The sequence below is a fragment of the Cryptotermes secundus genome, unplaced genomic scaffold (assembly GCF_002891405.2).
Source record: "Cryptotermes secundus unplaced genomic scaffold, Csec_1.0 scaffold60, whole genome shotgun sequence".
Lineage (NCBI taxonomy): Eukaryota > Metazoa > Arthropoda > Insecta > Blattodea > Kalotermitidae > Cryptotermes > Cryptotermes secundus.
The window spans coordinates 50,547-75,862 of NW_019731568.1; the positions used below are offsets into that span (position 1 = coordinate 50,547).

At 37.7% G+C, this 25,316-nt stretch overlaps 1 protein-coding gene across 4 annotated transcripts in view; it reads left to right on the forward strand.

The window, feature by feature from the left end:
- The window catches only part of LOC111867044 (catenin alpha), a 67,903-nt gene that overhangs the window by 19,396 nt on the left and 23,191 nt on the right, over positions 1 to 25,316 (forward strand). For all 4 annotated transcript variants that reach the window (XR_004513293.1, XM_023856509.2, XM_023856510.2 and 1 more), the window contains exons 7-13: positions 1,382 to 1,585; positions 13,771 to 13,886; positions 15,405 to 15,522; positions 16,752 to 17,001; positions 18,825 to 19,025; positions 22,019 to 22,170; positions 23,648 to 23,717. Coding sequence is in view for 3 of the 4 variants with exons in the window: in XM_023856509.2 (XP_023712277.1) it covers positions 1,382 to 1,585; positions 13,771 to 13,886; positions 15,405 to 15,522; positions 16,752 to 17,001; positions 18,825 to 19,025; positions 22,019 to 22,170; positions 23,648 to 23,717 (1,111 nt within the window). In the remaining variant the exon portion in view is untranslated. The remainder of the gene's footprint in view (positions 1 to 1,381; positions 1,586 to 13,770; positions 13,887 to 15,404; positions 15,523 to 16,751; positions 17,002 to 18,824; positions 19,026 to 22,018; positions 22,171 to 23,647; positions 23,718 to 25,316) is intronic.

Consider the following 25,316-nt stretch of genomic DNA (forward strand, 5'->3'; position numbering starts at 1 on the left):
TTTGATGTTGGAGAATTTTACAAGGAATTATTGAGCAGTTTCAGTAATCATGGAGATTGGGCACTCTTAACGACCACTTTACATGCATATCTACATGTGTGTCTGTGCAGTCTCAAGTATAACTTGGTAAATATTTATCAGAGCAAATGCTCTATTTTGAACAAATGTTGCAGAGAAAAATTAAACATTTTATATCCAATACACTTCTGTCTGACTATACATTTTTTTAAGTAACTGAACAAATTGGAGGCTGTGTACATTTCCATATATCTCTGTTTGGTGATCACCATGGTCTCCCATTCATATCTAAAAATGTTGTTTTTATTATTCATGCCTCTTTTTCCCTTCATTAGCATGAATAGATGAGAGATAATGTGGCTATTTACAGGACGTTGTCACCTGAAAGGACACCTTTATATTGAGGCTAACCAATAGTCCCATTTGTGTAAGGTGCCTGAACAAAAATTAAACAGTCTTACATATTCTATGTGATTATGAGGGTGTAATTTACTTAAGGTGCCATCACCTGGGACATTACTTTGTGCAGCCAGGTTACTACCTGGATGATGCTTTAAGTGAGGTACTGCACTTTGTTTGAAGTGAATTGTTTCTAGAACTAAACAGGATTGGATGTACAGTAGTTAGCTATATTGTCACATTGCTTTGGTTGATGTGGCCCACCCATTATTCATTCGTGGATAATGGGATTATGCAGTATGACTTTATGGATAAACAGCTGTGAATGCCCACTTGAAAGACTGGGAAGCAGTGTTCTAATGTATTTTAGGGAACTAGGCCATGAAGGTGTGCACTGGATTCACCTGGTTCAGAGTTTTGTCCAGTAGTAGGCTTAATTATTAATGGCATTAAACTTCTCAGTTCTGTTGCACTTGAAGCTGAATAGAGTCCCCTCAATTCAGAATTTAAAAGGGTTATCTTGAATTTTCATATTGGGTATTATCGTGAATTACATATTTCTTAATTTGTTGGTCAGAATTGACAGCTGTATCAATTACTTGACTTTTTGAGCTGAATTTTACCGTATTTCCAAAAGAAATGTTTTGTTCTTTGACAGCTATGCATTTGATTACTTGTTCACTCTACTGAAAGAATATGTCACTGATGAATGAGTAATATCTGAATCACATAAAAATCTTAAGGGTACTTGTTATTTCCATTTATTTTCAGTTTATTTATCAATTATTTTGGAATTACTCTGCATCACAGTACTAGAGATTACTCTGTGCAGCTCCCCAGATATATGCCTGTCAACTTATCATGGGCAAGCTGATGTAGACTAGTATGTATTCTTTTTCAGTTTCCAAGAACATGATAAATTTTTAATTCTCTTGAGTTTTAGCAGAGAATTATTTGCATGTAGGAACACATTGTTATGGACCCACTGGCATATAATGAGGTCCGTACCAGACCTTCATTGGAAGAACGTCTGGAGAGTATCATCAGTGGAGCAGCTCTGATGGCTGACTCATCCTGTACACGTGATGAGAGGCGGGAGAGGATTGTTGCAGAATGTAATGCTGTCCGTCAGGCTCTGCAAGATCTACTGTCAGAGTACATGTCCAATGTGAGTATTGCCATCTGCACAGTTACGTGTATTATGAAACAGTTTGTATAATTGCTAATCATGTTCATTAGTACTTTTTGGAAAGCAGTTTGAAGAGAGAAAGTACTTGTTGTCAGCTCTGGTGCTTGGCTGGATGAAAACTGAAGTACAGTGAAACCACAGTAGAGCAAGTAAAGCTTATATTGAAGAGCTGATTTTAGTGGCAAAAACCAATGGTACAATCAGTTTTTTAACATTGTGCACACAGAAATCCATCACATAATATGAGGGCTATTTATGTTCGTCAAAGCAAGCGGTTCATAACTAGCTACCACAGTTTTCCCATAACTTTTTGCACCAAACTTCAGTTTTGCTTTTAAAATAATTTATGGCTAGAAGCCTGTAAAGGTCCTGTCAACCCACTCTCTGTGTCCCACATTTGCCTAGGAGAAAATCTGCATCCCAGAATCTGTGAGCAGCAGCTTATGCCCTCCAAGTTTCAACCACTGAGAAATTTACAACATCTTATGTCCATACATGTCCATACGTTATCTTCCACTCATTATTACACAGGTGCATGTTTACAGTTTTGTCGCATCAAACATGTGTGTCCAGGTTCTGTTAGGACTGTGTTCATTAAAATTACAAGACGTGAATTATTTTCAAAATTCCACCCTTTTTATTCAAAATAGTCTCCTTCTGAATCAATACATAGCTGGAAAAGTTTTCGAAAATAGTCACTGTACTCCTTTTGTGGATTCACATTTAAAACTGTGGTAGATTCCCTTTGGATGTCCTGGATGGTATCGTGATGGTCTCCTTTCATCGCCAACTTAACTTTTGGGAACAACCAGAAATCTCTTGGTGCCAAATCTGGCGAATACGGAGGATGATCAAGGACTGTGATCTCGTTTCTGGCCAAAAAATGGCGCGCGATCTTCTATTTGTGGGGTGGGTCATTGTCGTGGAAGAGCGACCAGGAACCTTGCTCTCGATATTCAGGTTGAATTCGAAGAATTCTCACCCACAAACGATTCAGGACTCCGAGATAATAATCAGAATTCACTGTTTGACCTTCTGGCAGAAATTTCATGTGAAAGATTCCTTTGGAATCAAAGAAAATGGTTAGCAGCGTCTTTACTCGACTCTTTTGCATGCGCACTTTCTTTGGTTTCGGCTCCTTTGGGCTCAACCATGCTGCACTCTACCGCTATGTAAGAGGCTCATATTAAAAACACCATGTCTCGTCACCAGTAACAATCGATTTTGTAAATTCTGTATCACTTTGGGCCGACCGTAACATGTCTTTGCAGTGTTCTACTCTGGCATGTTTTTCATCGCCTGAGAGCATGTGTGGTACAAACAATACAAAGACCTTCCGTTTGCCCAAATCCTCAGTCAAAATTTGATGCACAGTACTTTTTGGTATTCCCAAAAGCTCCTTGATGAATCTTGCAGAAACACATGTGTCTGATGCAAGGATTTCAGTCACTTTTTTCACATTTTCTTCAGTGCAACTTGTTCTCGGCTTTGATGCACGTGGAGCATCTTCAACGTCCTCCCTGCCGCCACGAAATACAGCATACCATCAAAAAATGTTTGAGCGACTAAATGAATCACTACTGTACACACTTTTCATCGTTTTATACGCTTCTCTGGCTGTTTTACATAACTTTAAACAAAACTTGATGTTGGCTCTCTGTTCAGCTGCCATTTTCTGACAAGCATCAGAACAGTACTGTTACATTCAAGGTCAGAACACATGATGCAGCGATGCTTGTGCTTTGAAATTATAGACAGCCACAGCTGAAACTTCAAGAATCTTAATGCCACAACTCGCCAACAGATGGCATTGCAGGGCAAAATTTAAAAAAAATTACTCCTAACAGATCCTGGATACACGGTGTGTCCTATATTTCAGTTGGCACCAAGTGCAAAATTTTTAAAGGCTATAGGTAGTGCAATGAAACAGAATAGCTTAGATCTGAATATAAAGCTTGAAATATGTCTTACATCTTTGTGAAGGTAGCAGCTCATAAAAAAGCAAAATAGGAAGACAGTATGAATTATCTTCTTTTACCTTTTTATGATGTGGAAGAACAAATAGAAAATGCTGTGTATACTGAACCTAAACAAACCAGCATTGTTCCTTTCTTTCATGAGTACATATTTGTGAAATTCATTTTGAGATCTCAGTTTATATAACTTCGTGGTCAGTATAATGAGATATTCTCTGCTATAAGTGTGGGAACTGCACGTAGTACAGATCCTATCCAAGTGTCTTACAAAGAGGGTTGTTTTCATTATGATTGTATTAATGTGTGTCATTTGATAGAAAAATAAACACATTACGGGTTCATATACAGCTTACCTGCCACTACCATAACAGGCATCTTACAGTTAAGTATAATGATTGAATCACAAACATCACTTACATATGTAATGTCAAAAACTTGCATGTATTCAAGTCATGTCATTTAGAGCGACCAGTTCTGTAGTATACATCCATAAGTATCAGTGCAATTTAAACTGCATGTGTTACAAATGTAGCTAAAGTTTGATAGAAATTGATACATTTGTTCAGCGAATTGTGGACAGAATTTGGGTGGAACTTGTGAGTTGAGTGTGAGTACTATGTGCCTATGGGCACTCAGAGAATAGTAGCTAGGAGTTAACTTATAAATGTGGGCTCGTGATTATCATTTGGTTGCAAGTAGAAGAGGTTATGTCAGTTTAAGAAAATCTTCAGCTGCATAGTTCAGAGAATGCTAACAAGAATGATGCAGACTTATTCTCGTTATTTTCATATCCCCATGATAATCACTTCAAAGAAGAACTATTGCTGTATCCTTATTTTTTAAAACTTAGTGCCATAATTCATCATATATGTTCAGAAATTAGGGGACAGGCTTGCAATTGTACAAGGGTCGTACTGAAAGTCATGAGCAACAATTTTTTATAAAGTAACATGCTTTATTATTGACAAACCAAATACACCACCTCAATCTACAGACCTTTCTTTATTTTTCCACATAATTGCCACTTCTTTGTACACATTTCTGCCAGTGTTGTGGGAGTTTGAAAATTCCCCTTCTGTAAAATTCCATTCCAGATATCTGAAGACACTGATGCACTGCTTTCTCAATTGCCTCCCTTGCCTCAAAATGTCCATGCAGCTGATCCTTCACAAATCCAAAAAGATGGTAGTCAGAGGGTGCCAGATCAGGGCTATAGGAGGGGTGTGGAAGAACTTCCCACCCCATCTTTGCAATTGCTTCCAATGTGAGGCGAGCGTTGTCATGCAGGATGATGATGTTTCATCCTGGACGTTTATCGCGCAATGCATGACGGAGCTTGTGCAGCGTCTGGACATAATGAGCAGCATTGATGGTTTGCCCAGGTTCCAGGAATTCGGCCAGAATAAACCCCTCTGCATCCCAGAAGACTGTGCTTATCACCTTCACAGCTGGTGGCACTGTCTTTGCCTTCTTTTTTGATGGAGAATGCAAATGGTGCCATTCCATACTCTGCCATTTTGTTTCAGGCTCGAAATGGTGAAATCAGCTTTTGTCACCTGTCACAATACAGAGCAAAAAATTATCGCCTTCATGTTGATATATCTGCAGCAGTTCTGAGGTGATGGCTTTTCGCTGACCTTTGTGGTCTTCGGTCAATAACCACAGGACCCAATGAGCACAAACTTTCCTACAGCCCAAGCTTTCAATCATCTCCTGTACTGCAGTGTGCCCCATTCCAAGTTTTGGGGCTATTGTGTCCACAGTCACATGCCTGTCATCTTGAATGATCTCATCCACTCTTTCCTTGTTGCGTTCAGTTGAGGCTGTTCGAGGACGACTGCTCCGAGGCTCGTCTTTGATGCTGGTGTTCGCACCTTTAAAATGTTTCACCCATCTTCGAACACTGCTCGCAGCCATGCACACACTTCCATAAGCACGCTGAAGTCTCTGGTGAATTTGTGCAGCAGGGATATCCTCTCTCACAAGAAATTCGATGACAGCATGCTGGCAAAACGATATGTCGTTTTTGGCCACTTTGTTAGGAGTGATACTGGTCACATGATGCAAGCTATTGATGTCACAGGACACTCAAGGTTAACACAACAGCTGGTTCCACCTACCACCATAGTCTCTTTCGTCTGCTGTTTTCAGGTTGTATGCAAAAAAAGTTGCTCATGACTTTCGGCACGACCTATGTATATTGCTACAATTTTCAGATGTTACATGAGTATTTACTTTAATGAGCATTTTTAGGAATTTTATAAATTCTTCTAGTATTGAGTTTCTACAGTAAATTATTCATGAGAATGTAAAGAACATGTAGCACTGTTGTGCACCTTTTTATTAAGCCTTCAAAATTTTGAGGTAAATACATAATTTGGTAATTGAAATTCTAAGATTCTCATTCTCTCAGTATGGTCCAACTGTAGTCATGTGGGTGTGTGTTCTGTTATAATTAGAAGTAAAAAAGTTGCTCATGACTTTCGGCACGACCTATGTATATTGCTACAATTTTCAGATGTTACATGAGTATTTACTTCAATGAGCATTTTTAGGAATTTTATAAATTCTTCTAGTATTGAGTTTCTACAGTAAATTATTCATGAGAATGTAAAGAACATGTAGCACTGTTGTGCACCTTTTTATTAAGCCTTCAAAATTTTGAGGTAAATACATAATTTGGTAATTGAAATTCTAAGATTCTCATTCTCTCAGTATGGTCCAACTGTAGTCATGTGGGTGTGTGTTCTGTTATAATTAGAAGTAAATCTGTTGTCCCTGAGCTCTCAGACTAACCGCATGTTCATCATTTAATAATTGTGAAATTTTGAATTTGTGTTGAAAAATATTTCTATCAAAAAACTTCAACTCATCACAGTAAGATTTAATTTGTGATGCATGTGTAAGCTGCCTGTCTTATTATTTTCATGAAGTTATATTTCTTCATTTCAGTATTGAAAACTCCAGCTCCCACAAAATAATTACTTTTTCACATTGATTTGAATGCATGCAGTTTATTTGACTACATGAATTTGAATTCTTGAGGTTTTCTTTTTAAGTTCTTTATGCAGAGATTATAGACCACAGTTGCCATTTTTCAAAGTAATTTTTGTTGATGTGGCATGAAGAGTTCCATTGTTAAATTTATGTTCATCATGAACATACTGTGAAAAGTCTGTATGACAGCTGGGAGGTTGTAGATGTCATTGAAGTGTCACAGTGGAGCTGAGCATTGGGTCCACTTCAGTGTTGGACTGGTAAGTGTTAAAAGCAGAATTAAGTTGAAGGATGATGGTTGAGGAAGTATCTGAGCTTGTTACATATTCTTCTGCGAAATACACTGTATGGTGAGATATAAACACCTCATTCATTATTAGTTAATGTCCTTGATACTCATACCACCTGCTTTCCTCTGTAGCTTTCACAGCTTAATATTTTTATTCTTATGAAACTATAGTGATGTAGGCAGTTATTTAATTTCAGTGATGTTTTATTGTATGTTTTGAAGTGTAAGATCTATAATTCTTTATTTTGCCTTCTGCACTTCTACACATATCCATGACAACTTTGGTTAAAAATGTTATGAGCTAAGACTACTTGTGAAGTCTAGGCAGAGACAGGAGAAGCAGATCAGGTAAATTACTGCTGATATATTGGGTTTCTGGACTTTATCCATCGTCCTAGTTTTTAAGATAACAAATAAAAACACGACGTTTCAGAAACTGGATCTGTTTCCGTCCTCAGGTGAAGGAAAAGGGGAACACCTATTCTGTTGGGTCCGTTAGAAAGAGCTAGCCTCAATCACTGGTCAACCAATTTGTTGTGCCCTGATAGGGGGCATGGACTGTACTCACCCCCTATCGGACGTCCGTGGCTATCTCTTAACCTACGTTGTGGAAAGCATGCTTCACTGGGAGGGTCACAAAAACTCGAGTTGTCCAAACAACAACAAAAATGAAATATATATAATAAAATTAAAACACTTATACACCTCTACCATCTAAAAACACATTAAACCACCAAAATAATGTAACCCAAAAGTTCTACTAAGCCATCAGTGACCCGACCACAGACAAGTACTCACCCGCCCTAAACATGATGTGGTCGACCAGTGATTGAGGCTAGCTCTTTCTAACGGACCCAACAGAATAGGTGTTCCCCTTTTCCTTCATCTGAGGACGGAAACAGATCCAGTTTCCGAAATGTCATGTTTTTATTTGTTATCTTAAAAACCAGGACGATGGATAAAGTCCAGAAACCCAATATATCAGTGTGTTATACACCATAGTCAGAATCCTATAGTAACTACTTAAATTACTGCTGACCTTCACCAGCACAGTCCAAAAACCCAGCAATTCTGACAGTCATTCTTGGTTCTGAGCCCTGCAGGACCAGTGACAATATTCTTCCACCTCATGACTTACATAAACAGGAGAATAATATTAATATTCATAGAAAAGAGGATGTTATATGTGTCTAAGAACATCTTCCATTGGTAGGCTTTTGTGATGTGATAAACCCACAAGGTTACTTGAGCTGCATAAATGTCAGCTGTCCAAGCTGTACTGTGGATTGTGTTCATTATCAGTTTGCATAAGTACTGGACAGACTGAATCATGCATCCTTTCCTTCAAAACTGCTACATTTCATAACATTTATAAATAATTGTTTATATAACTGCTGACTTTTTAAACAGTTAGGTGCAACTTATGTATGGCTGATTCTATAAACTTCTTTCCTTTCTGTTTGAAATAAGGAAACGATTAAAACTATAAGATGTGGGAGAAAGATAAGGACATCTGTGTGGTTGAATGAATTGTAAATATGTATTTATTTGGATTTATTCTTACAATCTTATTTTTTTGTTACTGTTTCTTTACCAAAACTGTAAGGTGAAAATCAGTGAAGCATGGCTCAACTTACTGGCAGTAGTTTATACATGGTGTCCATTACTTTGCTGAATTGGCAGAAATACTATTAATAAAGTTAAATAAATCTTATCACTGATATCAATACATGTCCAATTCTCAACCATTGTGGAGCTCTTCCTGGAAAGTAAGGATATGCAAAGAAAATTGGAGATTGTATGAAACAGTTTTATTTTATATTTTTATAGTAGGCACGTCTGCTAGCTATTGTTCAAACAGATATCCTCCACTGTCTGTGCACAGTTATGCTTGCTTTTACAGCAGAACTTTTGCACTTTGTATGCCCTCAGGATTGTCCTGTATGCAAGCAGCAGCATCCATGATTTGCCACAAGAGTTCAACTCTTGTCCCATTTTGGTTGACACGTAAATTACTGCTATGGATATTGTTGAACTGATCGAGAATGATGGCAGGGCTGGTCTTACTCTTCACAAGACCTTATTTTGTTTGAGTTTTTCTTATGGTGATATATGAAGGAACTGGTTTATCAAGATAAATTGCAGCCAAGAGGTGAGCTGTTGTGGCAAACAGTGGTAGATGATGCTTCCATGTGGAACAGTCCCAAAGGCATATGAAAGGCAGCACGTTCTGTTGTAAAATGAGGAAGGTTGCATGAACAGACAATGCAGTAAGTAATTTTGAACAGCAACTGTTATAGGTAAATAATAACAAAATTGTGTACTCATTAGCAATTTTCTTTTGCATTCCCTCATTTTAAAACGGTAGCTCCATGACAATTCAAAGTGGACCCACAGTAACCCATTCAGTAAATAACTGAAGTTTGGGACACATTTTGTGGGACACCTGTTTATTGTTTATTTACTTTTTTGGGTTACAAGTTCAAAATGCATGAATTGATTGCTTGTTGGTTAGGACATATTTTATAATTTTAAATGTAATGATAACTTTGATTTTTATTCTATTTTCCTCTGTTTCTTTTCTCCTGATCTAAACCAGTTACAAGCTGCGAGGGGAGGGAAGCGTGGGGTAAATATGAACCCCAGTGTGTTATTAGTATGTGTGTGCATTTGTCGATTGTTGGCAATCCTGGTGCAAGTGCTAGATAGTTACAATTACACAGCTCAGCCTTTTCCATGTATACACCCTTTTGCACATGTGATGTACCTATCTACTTGTTTGGTATTGTTAAGGTGTATTGTGCTCTTAACTACTTCAGTTCTGAGTATGTGCTGTCATCTCTCTGTGGTGGGTCTTGAGATTACTTCTTCTAACAGGGATTTGAGAATTTCAGTTTGCTTTGTAAAGTTACTTAAAACTTTTAATACTGACTCTCCAAAATATCTCAGAAGTTCTCTGGATATTGATAATTTTTCATTGTGATCTACATAATCAGCTGGATGGTATGGGGGAAGAGGAGTATATAAAAGCGAAAGCTCTTGAAGGGAAACTTGAAAGACATAAATTGTATATGTTAGTGTCCAAGAACTGGAAGATATATAATTGTCATTTTCTTTTTATGGTTGTCTTTTATTTCACCATTGATACCATCATCAAATAACATTTTCATGAAGTTGAATAATCTCTAACAGTTAAAATCATATTTTAGTTTATCTCTAACCATTAACCCCTTTGTATATCTATTTATAATACTAGTGAATGGTGCCATCAGTGCAGTTTTCTCTGGTTATTTAAATTTTCAGTAATATTTTTACTGTGTTGTGATGATAGAAGGTGACATGCCTGTTCAGTTTCACTACACTTTACTGCATTGAAAGGAACATCATTCACAGACATTCTTTGTAGAGTTTTGTGATCAAGGACTCAGGTGTTTGTTGTATATGAGGATTTATGAAAATGGGCCTTCATGGAAAATGTAACTGTTTACATGACCTTTCTATGAAAGTGAAAAATTTATCTCTGGAAAGCAGTTGGGTTACTTGGTAATGAAAGATGGCTTCTTTTTCTTTCATAACTCTTCATTTATTTATTAAACTGCATTACTTTCCATAAATTTCGTTTTTATTAAACTCTGTACAAAGTAAAATATCAATGATCAAATACATAGACAAGTTTTCAATTTTGGGTGTCAATCTTCTTGTGAGTACCATCATGTTTGCTCATCATGGTACAGCATTTCCTCAGGTCACAGATTTATGGCACACTTTTCTGTGGCATATAGGAATAACAGTAATTCTCACTTAACTAAACCAGGTATAACCTTCCATACGATCTTTAAGCTTATATTTTATGCATGCTGCTATCCTTTTGATAATTTGATGATTATGAAATTATTTATTTTTATTAATTTAATGATGAAAATTGAGGATACACAAATTATGTGGTGAAATGTGGCATAAGTGTATTGTAACGTGTTTTGTTCGAATCTTGTTGGTCACATGTGTAAGTCCAAATCCCACTTCCGACACCAGTGTAGCATGTTTTGCTACTGAAGACGCCGTTCGGATTGTTAATTGGTTTATTCAACAACCTAAAAGTAACGGCTACAATTAATTATAACAATGTTGCGGGGTTTCACAATTTATAACCCTATTCGTTAATCAAATCACTGTATTGTCAGTAGTCTACACGTTTTCACAGTATGGGAGCTCTACAAGTCTCTCTGTATTACACACTCCCAATTACACAATTACACATGCGTTCGGTTCTTCTTTCCGCGACTGCTGTTAGATTCCAACTCAACTCGTAGGCTGCTGCCTTGAGAACTGTTGGCTGCTGACTTGAGAACTGTCTTCAGCGGCTGATACGCTTTAGACTCTTAACTGCACTTGGCAAGGGCCACATTTCAACTCAACTTCGTAGGCAGTGTGGTTCACTTATATAGTCACAGTGCTTGCCTGTTACGCAGTCGGTACCGCTGTTGGCTGTTACCCGTGTCACAGCTGCATTGCGTGTTACATCACCGCGGAGGGGGGGGGACGGAGCACTGACTCATCCGCCACGTCACTGTGGCCAAAGTTGCCACGTCACTGCTGGGTAGGGAGGGGTTGTCCTCCATTGCGCAACATGTCACACTATACATACACAACTTTACAATAAATGATTTGATGTGCCATGAAAATTGAATTTCATTTTATGCATCATGAAGTCAGATAATCTGTAACAGTTTATACCATATTTTATCACATCTATTACAGTTAACCTCGTTAAGCAGTCTCTTTAAATGCTAGTGCCTGATGCTGTCAGTCAGTTTCTTTTAATTTTCCTCCTCCTTTCACCACCTGTCTGAAGGTGGAGAGATTGAGAACTATTCTGCAGGGTTAGGTGTGGCAGAGAGGTGGCAAAATAATCACACAATATGTGTCTTTCAGTGTGGCTAGAGGGAACATTATGTTATGTTCCTGTTTTGACCTGTTCCTAGCCATCCAGCTGATCCCGTTATTTCTGTCTTCGTATTAATGTGATAAAAGAATATTTTAATTGCAGTAATTTTTCATAGATATTCTGATCCATTGAATTAAATTAGTTCAAATTTTGATGCAGAAAATACAATTTCTTATCATGATCTTATAGAAAGAGCAAGTGAGACAGAAGTTATTTGTATTAATAAGCCACAGAATTTCTGAACTGAGGTTGTGATAAGTGACTCACTCTCTTTCTGTAATTTTGTTGGAAGTTCTGTTGTTTAGAATGGCTCTGTCAGCAGATTTATAACTGATATAACATTACAATATTAGAAACTTATTTTTATGCAAATATTCAAAGTCTTGAAATTATCTTGGTTTCCTTATAAATGATAAAGTTTTGTTTTGTTGTACTGTCAGAATTTGATTCCACGTATAACTGTTGCTATTCAACTTTCTATCACAAGCATAGAGTTTTGTGCTATGTGTCTGTCTGCTAACACTGACTTGCTTTTAGATACATTGGTGACTTCACGGATCGGGGATTGATAGCCTGTAATGCATGACATGTGGTATGGCAGCCATTGTCATACCTGTGTAATGCTGTGGTGGGCACACTGTCAGCCTGTGATTCGTCTAGAACTGCACTGCTTACTATTCTCATCTTGCATTTCTCTCTTAACAAATATATTTAGAAAAGATAACAGCACAAGCAGCAGGTTCTGGTTTTATACAAGAGTGTAAAGGTATACATCGGTCTGGAATAAAATATTTCATTACTGCTGGATGTAGGGAGGGGGGGGTTACATTGATAAACATCAGCCATACCTGATATATTTAGTATAGACACCCAGCATAAAATTTTATCCAGGTTCTTTTTCATGCATATTTCTCAGAGTATCTACTGTAATCGCTTAGTAACTGCCATGCGAGATGTTATTTTTGCATACTACAGACGTAGATGCCGTATGTAGCATGTTAAAAACAGTCACATTTTTATATAAACCAAGCACTGCTGCTTATGCTTATTAATATACAAGTATATAAGCCATATAGATTGTTCTTAAATGCCTGTATTGTAATTGTTTTACTGGTGGGTTGGTGCTACTGTTATGTTAGTATTACTAATGTGAAATTTATGGATCATCCACACAGTCTTCTGGTTCCAGAAGAACTTATAAGTATAGCTAGAAAAGGAAAGTGAGTAGAATAGATTCAGAATGAAAATATTAGACTCAGATTTTATGTTGGGGTGTCTGTTGGTGCTTCTGTTTGTTTATTAAGTACATAAAATTGATAGTGAACCTTTGTCTGTTTATTAAGTACTTAAAATTGACAGTGAACCTTTGTTGCGAGGTGTTTCACTTTCAGTTGCATGAGGGAAATTTTGGAGAAGTAATGTTAGAAGAGTTCCATCTTCTGGGACATAATGCTGTGGAGTCTTTCTAAAGACAACTGGCGTCATGGGGGAACATGTTGCCTCTTCTTCAGGGTCAGAGTAAACCAAGCAAGAAACCAGCATGAAGCAGATATTAAGCTTGCTATATAGGGTGAAACATTGAAAACATTAGTGAAGTTGGAAACTGTTTTGCCATTCCACTGAACAGAGCTGGTTTGTGTAGTGGTAATGCTGTAGATTTGTAGTCAAGAGGCACCCTTTTCAGGTCTCAGCTGGGACATATCTACCCTCTCTGAAGGTTTTTATGGTTTTACTCAGTTCCTGCAGGCAAATTCCAGAAAAGCACCTTGACTAGGTCATGTCTTCTCCATTCTAAATTCTTTTTAGTTCATCAGTCATCCTACCATTTGACACTAAATAGTCTAAACATTAATAGTTCTATATAATAAACCATATAAGGTACACTGTTGACAGATCAGCCTCCTTGAAATTGTCTGCTTCTGTTTCGTGAACCCTCAACAGTTGTTCTGTGCTGCAGATGGGAACCAAGGAACAGAGTGAAGGCTTAGAGCGAGCTCTGGATCACATGTGCCGCAAGACGCGTGACCTTCGTCGTCAGCTGAGAAAAGCTGTTGTTGATCATGTGTCTGATAGGTGAGTTCAAATTAAAGTTTGCTTTGTTTATGAAACCCTGTGAAGCCTAGTTTACATTTGTGAGTATAAAGTGGCCTGTATTTCGCCATAGATCGAAGGGTGGTTCACGTGTACAGATTCAAGAAAATGAAATGAGGTAAGACCCATACAGATTAAAATCAGTTTTGTTAATGAAGTGGGCCTTTTGCAGTGTATTTGTATACTTTTTGTAATTTTGTGATTTCTCTTCACCACTATGGCCAGACCTGTTATGGGCTCACTCAGTCTCATGTTTAGTGGGTACTTATGGCTGTTTCAGTGATGGTGCTATAACCAGCGCTCCAGAAATACAATTTAAGCCTACCAGACACTTAAAAGTCTCTGCTTAAATATACTCTTATAGTTTGCTTCATACATATACTAAGAATTGAACAGAATCCTCTTTTCTGTACCCTGGCAGTATGCTTTGACAAATGAGCTAACAGTTAGTTATGCCAAACCACATGTTACTGAAAAATTGATCTGGAAATTTATTTCCACCATACTGTATGGTTTCATGTCCAGCCACAAATGTGAATTTCTTGCATACTGCCATGAAAATATGTATTTGCATATTGTGTTCTGATGGTAGTTGTGAGTTTTGTATGCCTGGCATTTGAGTATGAACACTTTTATTATATTCAACTTTAAAATCATAATGAGCCAGGATAGTGCAGTCGGTATAGGGACTGGCTGCTGGCTGGACAACAGAGGGGTCAGAGTTCAGGTCCCAGTGGGGTCAAGAATTTTCACTTCTCCATGTCATCTAGACCGGCTCTGGGGTCCGTCCAACCTCTTAGCCAATGGGCACCGAGGGCTTTTTCCCTGAGGATAAAGCAGTGGGAACGTGAAGTTGATCGCTCACCTCCAGCTAGAGCCAAAGTCAAGAAAATGTGGATCTGTACATCCACTCGTCCATATGCCTTCATGGTATAGTGCTTAATTAGTTAAGCACAGGGACAACTTTACCTTTTACCTTGCAGTCATTGATAACAAACAGATGTGGACAATAATATATATTGAAGGGTGCAGCAACAGTAGTTAACTGGAATATGCAACAGTGAAGATAATCATGGGAATAGTACTTGAACTGTGCACCAGTGACTTAAATAGCCATCACAGTTTTTATAGTAATTTTGGCAAAGGCTGTTTTTAGCTTTGAATCATGTCCATTCTTCAGTTGTCAGGGAGGGGAGCAACAGGAGCAAAGGTGAGATTGTTTTAATCAGTGATATCTATTGTGACAAAGTAAATGAGAATTATGATGTGTCCCCTCCCAAAAAACTGCTTATGAATTAAATTGACCAGTTACTCAGCAGAAATAATTACATGATTGAATATAAAAACATCAACTTAAGTTTTTATTCTTATTTGCTAGTAAGTACAGCAGTTTTAACTAAAAAGAATGACTGTTTATTAATATTAACTGGACTAATCATGTTCCAAAGTGATATGATCAATGTTCTGTATTATAGTGAGTGATATTTTGTCTCATTCCAGTTTCCTTGAAACAAACGTTCCTCTTTTGGTGCTGATTGAAGCTGCTAAAGCTGGTAATGAGAAGGAAGTGGAGGAATATGCACTGGTGTTTACTGAACATGCCAACAAGCTAGTGGAGGTGAGTATTGCTTTAACGTCTTCCCAGCAGTTCCACACAAGTTTAGAGTGCTGCTGTCCATCTTCACAGGAATGGTTGGGGATGGATTGTGTATTTCGTCATCTTTCTGTGTTATGGTTCATTATCCATTTTAAACCATATAATTAACACTTCAGAACTGGCAGGAAATTTGTGGGACTAATGCTTTAGCTGTACATTATTTTCCAGAAGGAAAAGTTATGCAGCCATATTTTTTAATTGTACCTTAAAGTACTGACATATTTGTTAACCTTTCTGTATTATACAGTTCGTAAACTTTCCCTAAGTGCACAATATTGTGGCAGCTGTAAACTGACTCTAATATAAAGCACGTTAATAAACTTTAAACCCATGCACGTTGGAAGTTTCCAGTTCTGGACATTAACAGAAGGGAAGTAAAGGTAAGGTAAAGTTATCCATATACTTGATTATATAATTAAGCACTGTGCCATGACGGTATATGGAGGAGTGGTGTTATAGTTCCATCATTCTTAACCTCAACACTAGGCGGAGCTGAGAGGTTAGCTTCACAGCCCTGCCACTTTACCCCTGGGGACAGAGCCCCATGGCACCTGTTGGATGAGAGACTTGGTGTGCCCCAGAGCTAGCGTGTTTGCCACAGATAAGAAAAATCTCTTGCCCTAGCCAGGAATTGAACTCAGTCAGACACTCTGTAGCTTACTCACTATACCTACTGAGCTATCCTGGTGTACAGAGTTGTTACAGTTGATAATTTCTAGTTAATAGCAAAGAACAGAAAATGAATAGTCTTCCAGCATAAAGTCTGATCTCACAAGCCTTTCAGTATGATTTCATCAGAGAAGCTATAGAGCAGGATCCTTTGGAGGAGGAGGAGCATGAGGCATGTGACATGAATGGGAGAAATTAGAAATTGATACAAATTTTGGTTGAGAATATCAACAGAAAATGCCACTTGAGAAATATCTGCCTAAATGGAAGGATAATATCAAAGTAGATTTCAGAGAAATAGAATGTGGAGGTTGTGACTGGATTTGATTGGCTCGGGATTGGTTCCAAAGGCAGAATTTTGTGAATGCAGTGTTGAACCAGTGTGTTCTTTGAAGGTAGGGAGATTTTTGACAAGCTGAGGAACTGTCAGCTTTTCAAGAAACACGCTGGTCATTATGCAGTGAAATATGGGGATTTATATGTTTGAGAATTATGTGTGTGTGTGTGTGTGTGTGTTGCAGGTTGCAAATCTGGCATGCAGCATGTCGGGCAATGAGGATGGAGTGAAAATGGTGAGATATGCAGCTGCCCAGATTGAGAACCTGTGTCCGCAAGTAATAAATGCTGCGCGCATCCTTGCTGCAAGGCCACGCTCTAAGGTGGCCCAGGAGAATATGGATGTCTTCCGTGATGCTTGGGAGAACCAAGTCCGTATCCTCACTGAGGCTGTGGATGACATCACTACCATTGATGACTTCTTGGCTGTTTCAGGTATGATTCTTTGTCATTGCTGAATGGTAGTTCTTAAATATCAGTAGGCAAGGCTATCAAATTGCTGAATTGTAAATGAGAGCAGTGATAGTGATGTTGTGAATATAGTAACAGTTTCATACCCACCTGTCAGGTTGTCCACCTGCACCATTTTAGTCATTTTGCCTGCTATTGTACTGGTTGACCCACAGTAAAAACACACAGTTGCAGGATTTCTCACCTGAAACCTCTAACCCACAGTTTTTAACCCAAGAGACATTCACCCAAAGAGAGACATCACGTGAAGTATACCTTCTTGCATTTTGTTATTGCACGCATTATGTATCTTTCTTTTTATCCCACCCCCCATTTTATAGTATTGAAAATATATTATTAGTTGTTTATAAATTCCTGGCATTGTCCACATGTTTCATGTAAATCTTTAGTTTATTGTCCATGATAATGGCACCATATTTCATTAAGATCAAAAGAGGAGACAGTATCTGAGTTCATAATGGATTCATGTTTGCATAAGCAACTTGAACAAATAGGGTGAACATACAGGAATTATCTGAATAAGCAATAATATAGTGGAGTGCTACAATAAGAGAGACTCTGTTGTAAGTAGTACCTATAATAAAAAAGAACATGCTTCAAAACCAAGAGAGAATAACAGGATTCAAGTATTTAATCAAATGAAGAGGCAGGCAACTGATTATCCTGAAATATCACCTCAAATAAAAGGGAGCAGACTTAAATCAGTTTCAAGTTATGTATTTTGAACTAACAATTGTAAATTTATAGTAATATATATTTCCGGTTGCAACACTGAGACTGTACTTTCTCAACTGTGAACAGATTATATTCAGGACAGTTAAGGATAGATGCTTGCAAATTGACTATGTACATTAGTCTTGATATGAGGTAGCTGAAAATAGGAATATATATCAGTTGGTAAATTTATTGTTTGCTCCACCACATGACATTCCCAAATGTTTTGACTTCCTTTTAGAAGAGTTACCCATGCATTAAGAAAACATACCTTTAAGGTAAGAAATATATGATACCACCCATCTACCTACCAGACCTATTAAACCAGTTTCTTATAGCCTAACATGAAGAACAAAGAACCATTAATCTTCAGACTCATCTGTATACTGCATCTGCTGAAGCGTGTCCTCTGTGCTGGTATTGCTTTGCTGTGGGTCATTTTGCACTTAGGGTGGTACTCACATTATCCCTTGATCATCTTATTTGCATTTTTTTTCCTTGGCACTACAGCCCTAGTGGGCCTAGGCCTACCTCCATGAACTTCTCCGTTCACCTTATTTGCATATGTTTTCCCCAAATTTATAGGTTGCACCCAAACAGTTCTGAGCATTGAAAGGTGTAATGGTTTCAGTTTCTCACTTTGGAATCTTAATTTCTTGCAGTTGAATAATTAGGAAGTTCTAGTTGGCTCAGTCAGTTGAAGTCACACTTAAAAATGGTGAAACACAGATAACCAGTGATGGCTGCTAGCTTAGTCATTCTGTCTCCAAAGAGATCTTAATTGTTTGCGCTGGAAATTCATCCAAGTTGCTGTCTCCTGCACCATCCAGGAACCATCCCAGATGGATTTAGATAGTAAAGCATACCACAAACCTCCAAATACCTTACTCATTATTGCTGAAAATGCTGTGACTGCAATATCAGAGAATTTTTGGTGGGTGTCCACTATTTGAAAACTGACTTGATTTAAGTATTCCTTTTACATACTACAGTATTATAGTCTCACAGCTTCAGGATGTAGTGAATTGTAGTGTGTTGAGAGGTCAGATTTTGTATGTAATGTCTTCTTATAGAGAATCACATTTTGGAAGATGTGAACAAATGTGTGCTGGCCCTACAAGAGGGAGATGCTGATACACTAGATCGCACTGCAGGAGCAATTCGTGGCCGATCATCTCGAGTGTGTAATGTTGTTGGAGCAGAAATGGACAACTATGAGCCTGGAATTTACACAGAACGAGTTCTTGAAGCAGTCAAAGTGTTACGGGACCAAGGTCAGTTTACTGGTCTAATTTTTGTCATTGTAGTAACATCTTCATAGCCTGAATATGCGAAGTTGAGGTAAGAAAGAAGGATGTTGAAGAATATTAATTCAATTCATCCAGAATCATTAAAAACACCGTTCTTGTTAAGTAAGATCTTGTAGAGGACTGCCTGAAATAAATGAGGTTTTCCCTTCCATTAATTCTTTTATTTATTCTTATTATGAATTACAGCTTGCCTTGTATTAAGAGCATTATTAAGAATATGTTGTTAAGTATTAATGTGTTGATCTTGAAAAAATGGATGTATATATTTACAATCTAACTTATTTCTGAAGAAGTCTGTTGTCTGGAATTTAACACCACATAGTGCACTGATAGTTAATTGATGTTTTCTTCTGACATTCAACTGACTGCATGGTGTAATGTCCCAGAAGATAGAAACATCATAACCATGTTGTGAGAACCTCATATCCTACACAAATTATTTCTTTGAAGAAATGAATAAATCCTTCAACACAGTAATTAATTTAATTTATTGTCACATGTAAGAGTGACTATAGATGAGGTCTAGATTGGTGAATGGTTTTATTTACCACCTATGCACACAACTAAGAACTGCAAGCAATTAGAGAACCACTGATAATCTCCACATTTCACAAATCACCACAGCACCCACTAAGCCTTTGCAGCCTGCTGTGTCTTCACTAGTTGTTCCCTGGCAAAAGCTTCTAACAGTGGAAATTCTTCAGTTTCACATGTTCAAGCCCTTTCTTCACAGACTCCTGTACAGAACTATCAACTCACGAAGCTCCAAACCTGTTGGTTATAGCATGTTGGCACAGACCACATAGAAAACACAGCTCTTCTGTTGTAATGAGTGTTGCCTAGCAACAGCCGCTCTTTACAGAGTCACTGCTTAGCAACAGGAATGAGCTTACTGAGCCATTGTCCAGAAACAGCTGTGGTATATCCATCCATCTCACAGTTGTTACATACCAACGGCTTTACGCACTATGGGGCTTTAGTTATCTAATTGCTACAGTAGACCACCTTCCATATCATATCCGTGTATCTCGTTAACAGAGTATAAATGACAAACGATTGTCCATTGCATTATATGAGGGGAGTCAGTAAATAGGTCACAAATGTATATAAAATGTAAAACATATGATATTCAAACCTGAAAGGACATTTATTTCTGGACATATCCTACTCCGACATTGATACACTTGTCCCATTGCTATACCAGTGTGTTGAAACCTGCAGAATAGAAGTCTTTGACTGTTGTCTCTGCTACTTCTTCACCTGGCTGGGCATCATCTGTGACTTTCAAAAGTCCTTGAGAGAATTTCTTGACCCAGTTGTGAACTGCTTTATGTGATAAACACTTCCCACCATAAACAGGAGACATTTCTTTAGTAATAACCTTTTCAGTGAGTACTTTTGCCATAAGAAACACACAACAGAATGATGCTTTTCAGTAGCACACATCTCAAGTGTGGTTGCCATTTTGACTACTGAATTCAGCCTCTGAACATGCGCATGCACATCTGCTACATAGAGTATCATGAAGCCGGATTGTTCTGCTACCTAGTGATACACATACAAAACCTATTATGTCCATTATAGCTCTTTTACTTCCATTGTTAACTATTTGCTGACTCCCTCATAAAAATAGTTACTTATTTAGAGAAGTTCCCTCAGGGAAGCCTGAAGTAATGTAGTAAGTTTTAAAGGGTAGAGAAACAAATAGGACATAAACATTTTAGCTGGATACTTTAGGGAGACTCTTATATACATAGTGGATGGTATTGAAATGAATATCAGGGAAGTGTTATGTGCTTGTGGACTACTAGATTGAACTGTATTAGATTTGAGGTGAACTGGCCTGGCTTTTGATATACAAAGGTAGGCTTCATTGGTGACATTAGTAGACTATCAAGTTCCATAATGGTGAAATACCATGAATATCTGAGAGCACATTAGTTATGTAGGGAGTTGCATGTTTGGTCAGTCAGTAATTTTGATGATTTAAAATTGTATATGACTGCCAGCTAACTGAGATTATGATGATCTTCCTCATTTTCTGAACACTTTAAGTCTGGCAGTGACACTTAGCTCTGACAGTCTTGTCCTTGTAGACAGTTGGAATTAGAACTAGGTTGAGCACAATGTTTAAAATTTCTTGGAGAGAAAACTGCTCACAGAATTTGAATTTGTCACTGTTTGGCACTTCTGTGGTTCTGGTTTCATTGACTGCAATCAGTTCATCATGCCATGCTATAACAAGATTCTTCCATTCTGTCCAGACATGATGGTCACTTTGCATTAAGGATGTCCCAGATTCAAAACTTGGCCTGGAGATTGTATTCTGATAAGGTTTCCTTAGGGAGTGGCCACTGCCTTCTGTATGCTTTTCAGTTTGTCATTTGCAGGTCACTGTCATTTGATATTACATAACTTATGCAGTTAAAAATGTGTTAAGTAAGCAAAGAATTAGTCTGACTGCATTATTAAAAGCAATTGTTTGCTTGACACCAGAAGTAGGCCCACCTTTTTGCCAGAGGCAAGTTAGTGGAGACTGGTGGTGAGTGTTTCCTTAACCTTGATGTAAGTATATTACAACATAATGAATAAATTATCTGTTGTTATAAGGTGCCAAATGAGAATTAAAAAGTATATTACTTTTCTCCCTGATTTTAACACATGACCTTAATAATTGACCTTTTAAATATGTTTTGTATACAGATATTTGTATGTTGCATCCAGCGAGACTGTGTGAAGCAAGCAGCCTGTAAATTTGAGCATTGTTTCTGAAACTCTTCTTCACAAACTACACTTTGAATTGTATTAGTTTTGTCATCTGTGTCCATTATCATTCAGCCTAATGCTGCAGTAAAGGTTTAAAACAGACGGAATTGGCTAATTCATTGTCAGATAATTCATGTAATTGGCCCTTTTAAATAAAGAATGAAATAAAAATGTTTTATTTGTGTCTGCAGTCATGCCCAACTTTGCTCAGCGGGTAGAGGTGGCAGTGGACGCACTGTCTTCCAATCCACCGAAAGATGTGGATGAGAATGAGTTCATAGATGCATCCAGGCTTGTGTATGATGGGGTGAGAGAAATCCGACGTGCTGTACTCATGAACAGGGTGAGAAAGAACTTGTTACTTCAGGTTAAACAAAGTTGATAGAGGCAAGATGTATGTTATGTTTTCTAAACTTGAAATACTAGTTAAAACTATTTCATTTTCCTTTAATTGTCCTCCTCCATCTCCTCTCCATGTTGGTGCTGCAGCCAGGCCCGCACAATAGCCTGATGTTCATTGTATAATGTACATCATTATCTTATTGATTGTCTGTGCAGTTTTATAGTCCAGTTAACTAAAAAGTCACTCTTTCATTGTAAAACATGTTGAACTCATTTTTTTGTGTGGCGTTGCATGGGATGATGTACAGTCTATTCACTTTGCATCGTAGAGGAGTGATACCTAGTAGTTTTCAACTTCACTTTAGTTTTTTGGACAGATGAGATAATCTCTTAAATATACTTCTAAGTGGCATGCCATCGGGTGTTAATGTGGAAACTAGTTAAGATAAAGTCAATGTAAACTATATATATGCATGAGTAGCAGTGGTTGTGAGCAAACTGCAGTGTTTTTAAAAAGTTACAAAGTATAATTTGTAAAATATTGCAGAATTAACAACAGTTGTGCTATATATGTAATCATGTGTATATTCACATAGAAATGTAGGTATTTTACTCTGTTAACAAAAAGGCACATCATCAGGATTTGTTTTGGTATGGGACAGTCTGAAAATTTGGACCCCCTTAGAATGATCTCTTGCACTCTGAAGTAAGGTTTTGCTGTAGCATGTGTCAAAAGTGAAAGGAAATTCACTTAAAATTGTTGTTTGAAACATCATGTAATGAGGTCTGTTCAGTCAAATATGGGTGGGAGAATAATGTTAAAATCTGCTTTCAGAGAAATGTACTGTGTCGGCTTTCATTTGTGCTTCAGATATGTAGCTCAGATACGTTTTCTCCTATTATAGCCTCCCTTCAGGCAAGGCATTTCAGTACCTAGTTCCATTCCCAAATTTTGCTATGTGTTAACCCATGTTTCCCCCATGAAACATTGTGCCTGAGTGAGTTTGAATCTTAGCCTAGAGTGGTTGAATGACTTAGATTTTAGGGGTTTTCTTAAGTCTGTCTGGGCAGATATTGAGCTAGTACCTTAAATTAGGCCATATCCTCTTCTTTCTCCTTTTATATTATTTAAAATATATAATTTTCAGTTTTCTTGCCATTTGTGCCTATATGATACATGCAACTGAAAAATCACTAAATAAACAAAAATCAATCTATACCTTACTCCACTCCTGCTATTTCTGTCTGTCAAAAATTTTCCAGGATATATTGAGTGTTTCCACCTACTGTCTTTTGCTTAATGCTGTGAAGTCATAACAGATTTTGTTACCCTTGAATGATATGAATTGAAATAAGTGAAATGTGAGTAAGATATTCTGTGCAGCCTTTGTGACTGGAAGGCTGGTATATTAATGTGTTTAGTTCATGCTGCATGATACAGTTATATTGTAGATTGTTGTAAATGTTTTATTCTTCAGACGGATGAGGAGCTGGATCCAGAGGACGTTGAACTTGATGAACATTACACCATAGAGACACGAAGCAAATGTAAGACACAATTGCCCTATTTGCTTACAAACGCATGTTAATTATGCATTCAAATATGATATGCGTGATTTTATCTAAAGGGTTCTGATGATGGTGTATAACATACAGAATTACTGGGTTTTTGGACTTTTTCCATCATTTGGTATTCTAGAAAATAGAAAACACCATGTTTCAGAAACTGGCTCTGTTTTCGTCTTCAGGTGAGGGGGGGAAGACATATACTCAGTTGGGCCCCTAAGAAATATTTATTAAATACACACAATCTGCAGTCTGTTCTAGCAAATGGGTGAAATGTTGGTAGAACTGATTGCAATATTGTTTACTTATTCTAAAATTCATGGAAGCGATCATCTTCTAGTACCAGAGGGTTTAGCTATACCTCTGTGAAGAGAAACTGTGACAGCTGTACTTGTCAAAAGATACAAAATCACGAGAAGAGTATTCAGCTAACTTGTCTCCCATCGTGACATTGTCTCACTTAGTCGCTCAACAGAATGTAACACAAATTGGATGTCCTTTGTCCAGATACAGATACTGATTCCATGGAACTGAGTTCTTGATGAACCGCCAGTTGTGCAGCTAGTGAAGAATTTCCCAAATTTTTGTGGAACCTGAAGGTTCACTTCTTTGTCCACAAGAGCCCTATGCTGTTCCCTATCCTGATTCAGATCAGTTCAGTCCATACCACCTCATCCTGTCTCTCAAAAATTAATCTTAATATTATCCTCCCACCTACTTCTAGATCTTCCTACTAGTGGTCTCTTTCCTTCTGGCATTCCCACCAAAATCCTACATGCCTTCCTTTTCTTCCCCATGCATGCTGCATGTCCTGCCCATTGCATCTTCTTGACTTGCATTCCAGTTATACTTGGTGAAGATTACAAGTTATGAACCTCCCTGTTATGCAGTTTTCTCCAATTAGACCAAGTTTCACACCTGTACAAAACAAAAGGCAGCATTATAGTTCTGTATATTCTAATTTTTACATTTATACACAACAGACAAGAAGAGAGAAGGTTCTGGACTGAATTGTAGCTAGCATTACTCAGATTCAGTCTCCTCTTAATTTCCTTCTGAATCAAATTTTGATCCATTACTGTCATTCCCAAATACAGTCAACTCTCGATTATCCGGGGGCGGATTAACCGGTTTGCGGCTTAACCGGGGCTTTTTTTTTAAGTTTATATGTTGTTTAATATTCATTCACTTTTGTTTCACATGGTGAGTTTAACACTATTTTCGCACTAGTGTGAACCGAGCTCTGCATTATTTCGTCCCGTTATGCGAACACAATGTTCTAGGGTGGGGGTGAAAGAATGCAAGAATTTTTGGAAAGTTTCAAGGACAAATACACCGCCCCAGGTTATTTAACGGTACCATCTCAGTGTGAGAGTGCATTGTGAAAGTAAGTATCAGTTTCTTAATATAGATCTTCAAGTGCGTTAGCAAAATGTCGGGGTTTAAAAGGAAGCGTGTTGTGTTAAGTATTCAACAGAAACTTGAAATTATCAATCAGCTGGAAAAAGGAGCTGTAGTTAAACAATTAGCAATGCAATACGGTATTGGAGAACAAACTGTTCGTGATTTGAAAAAACAAAA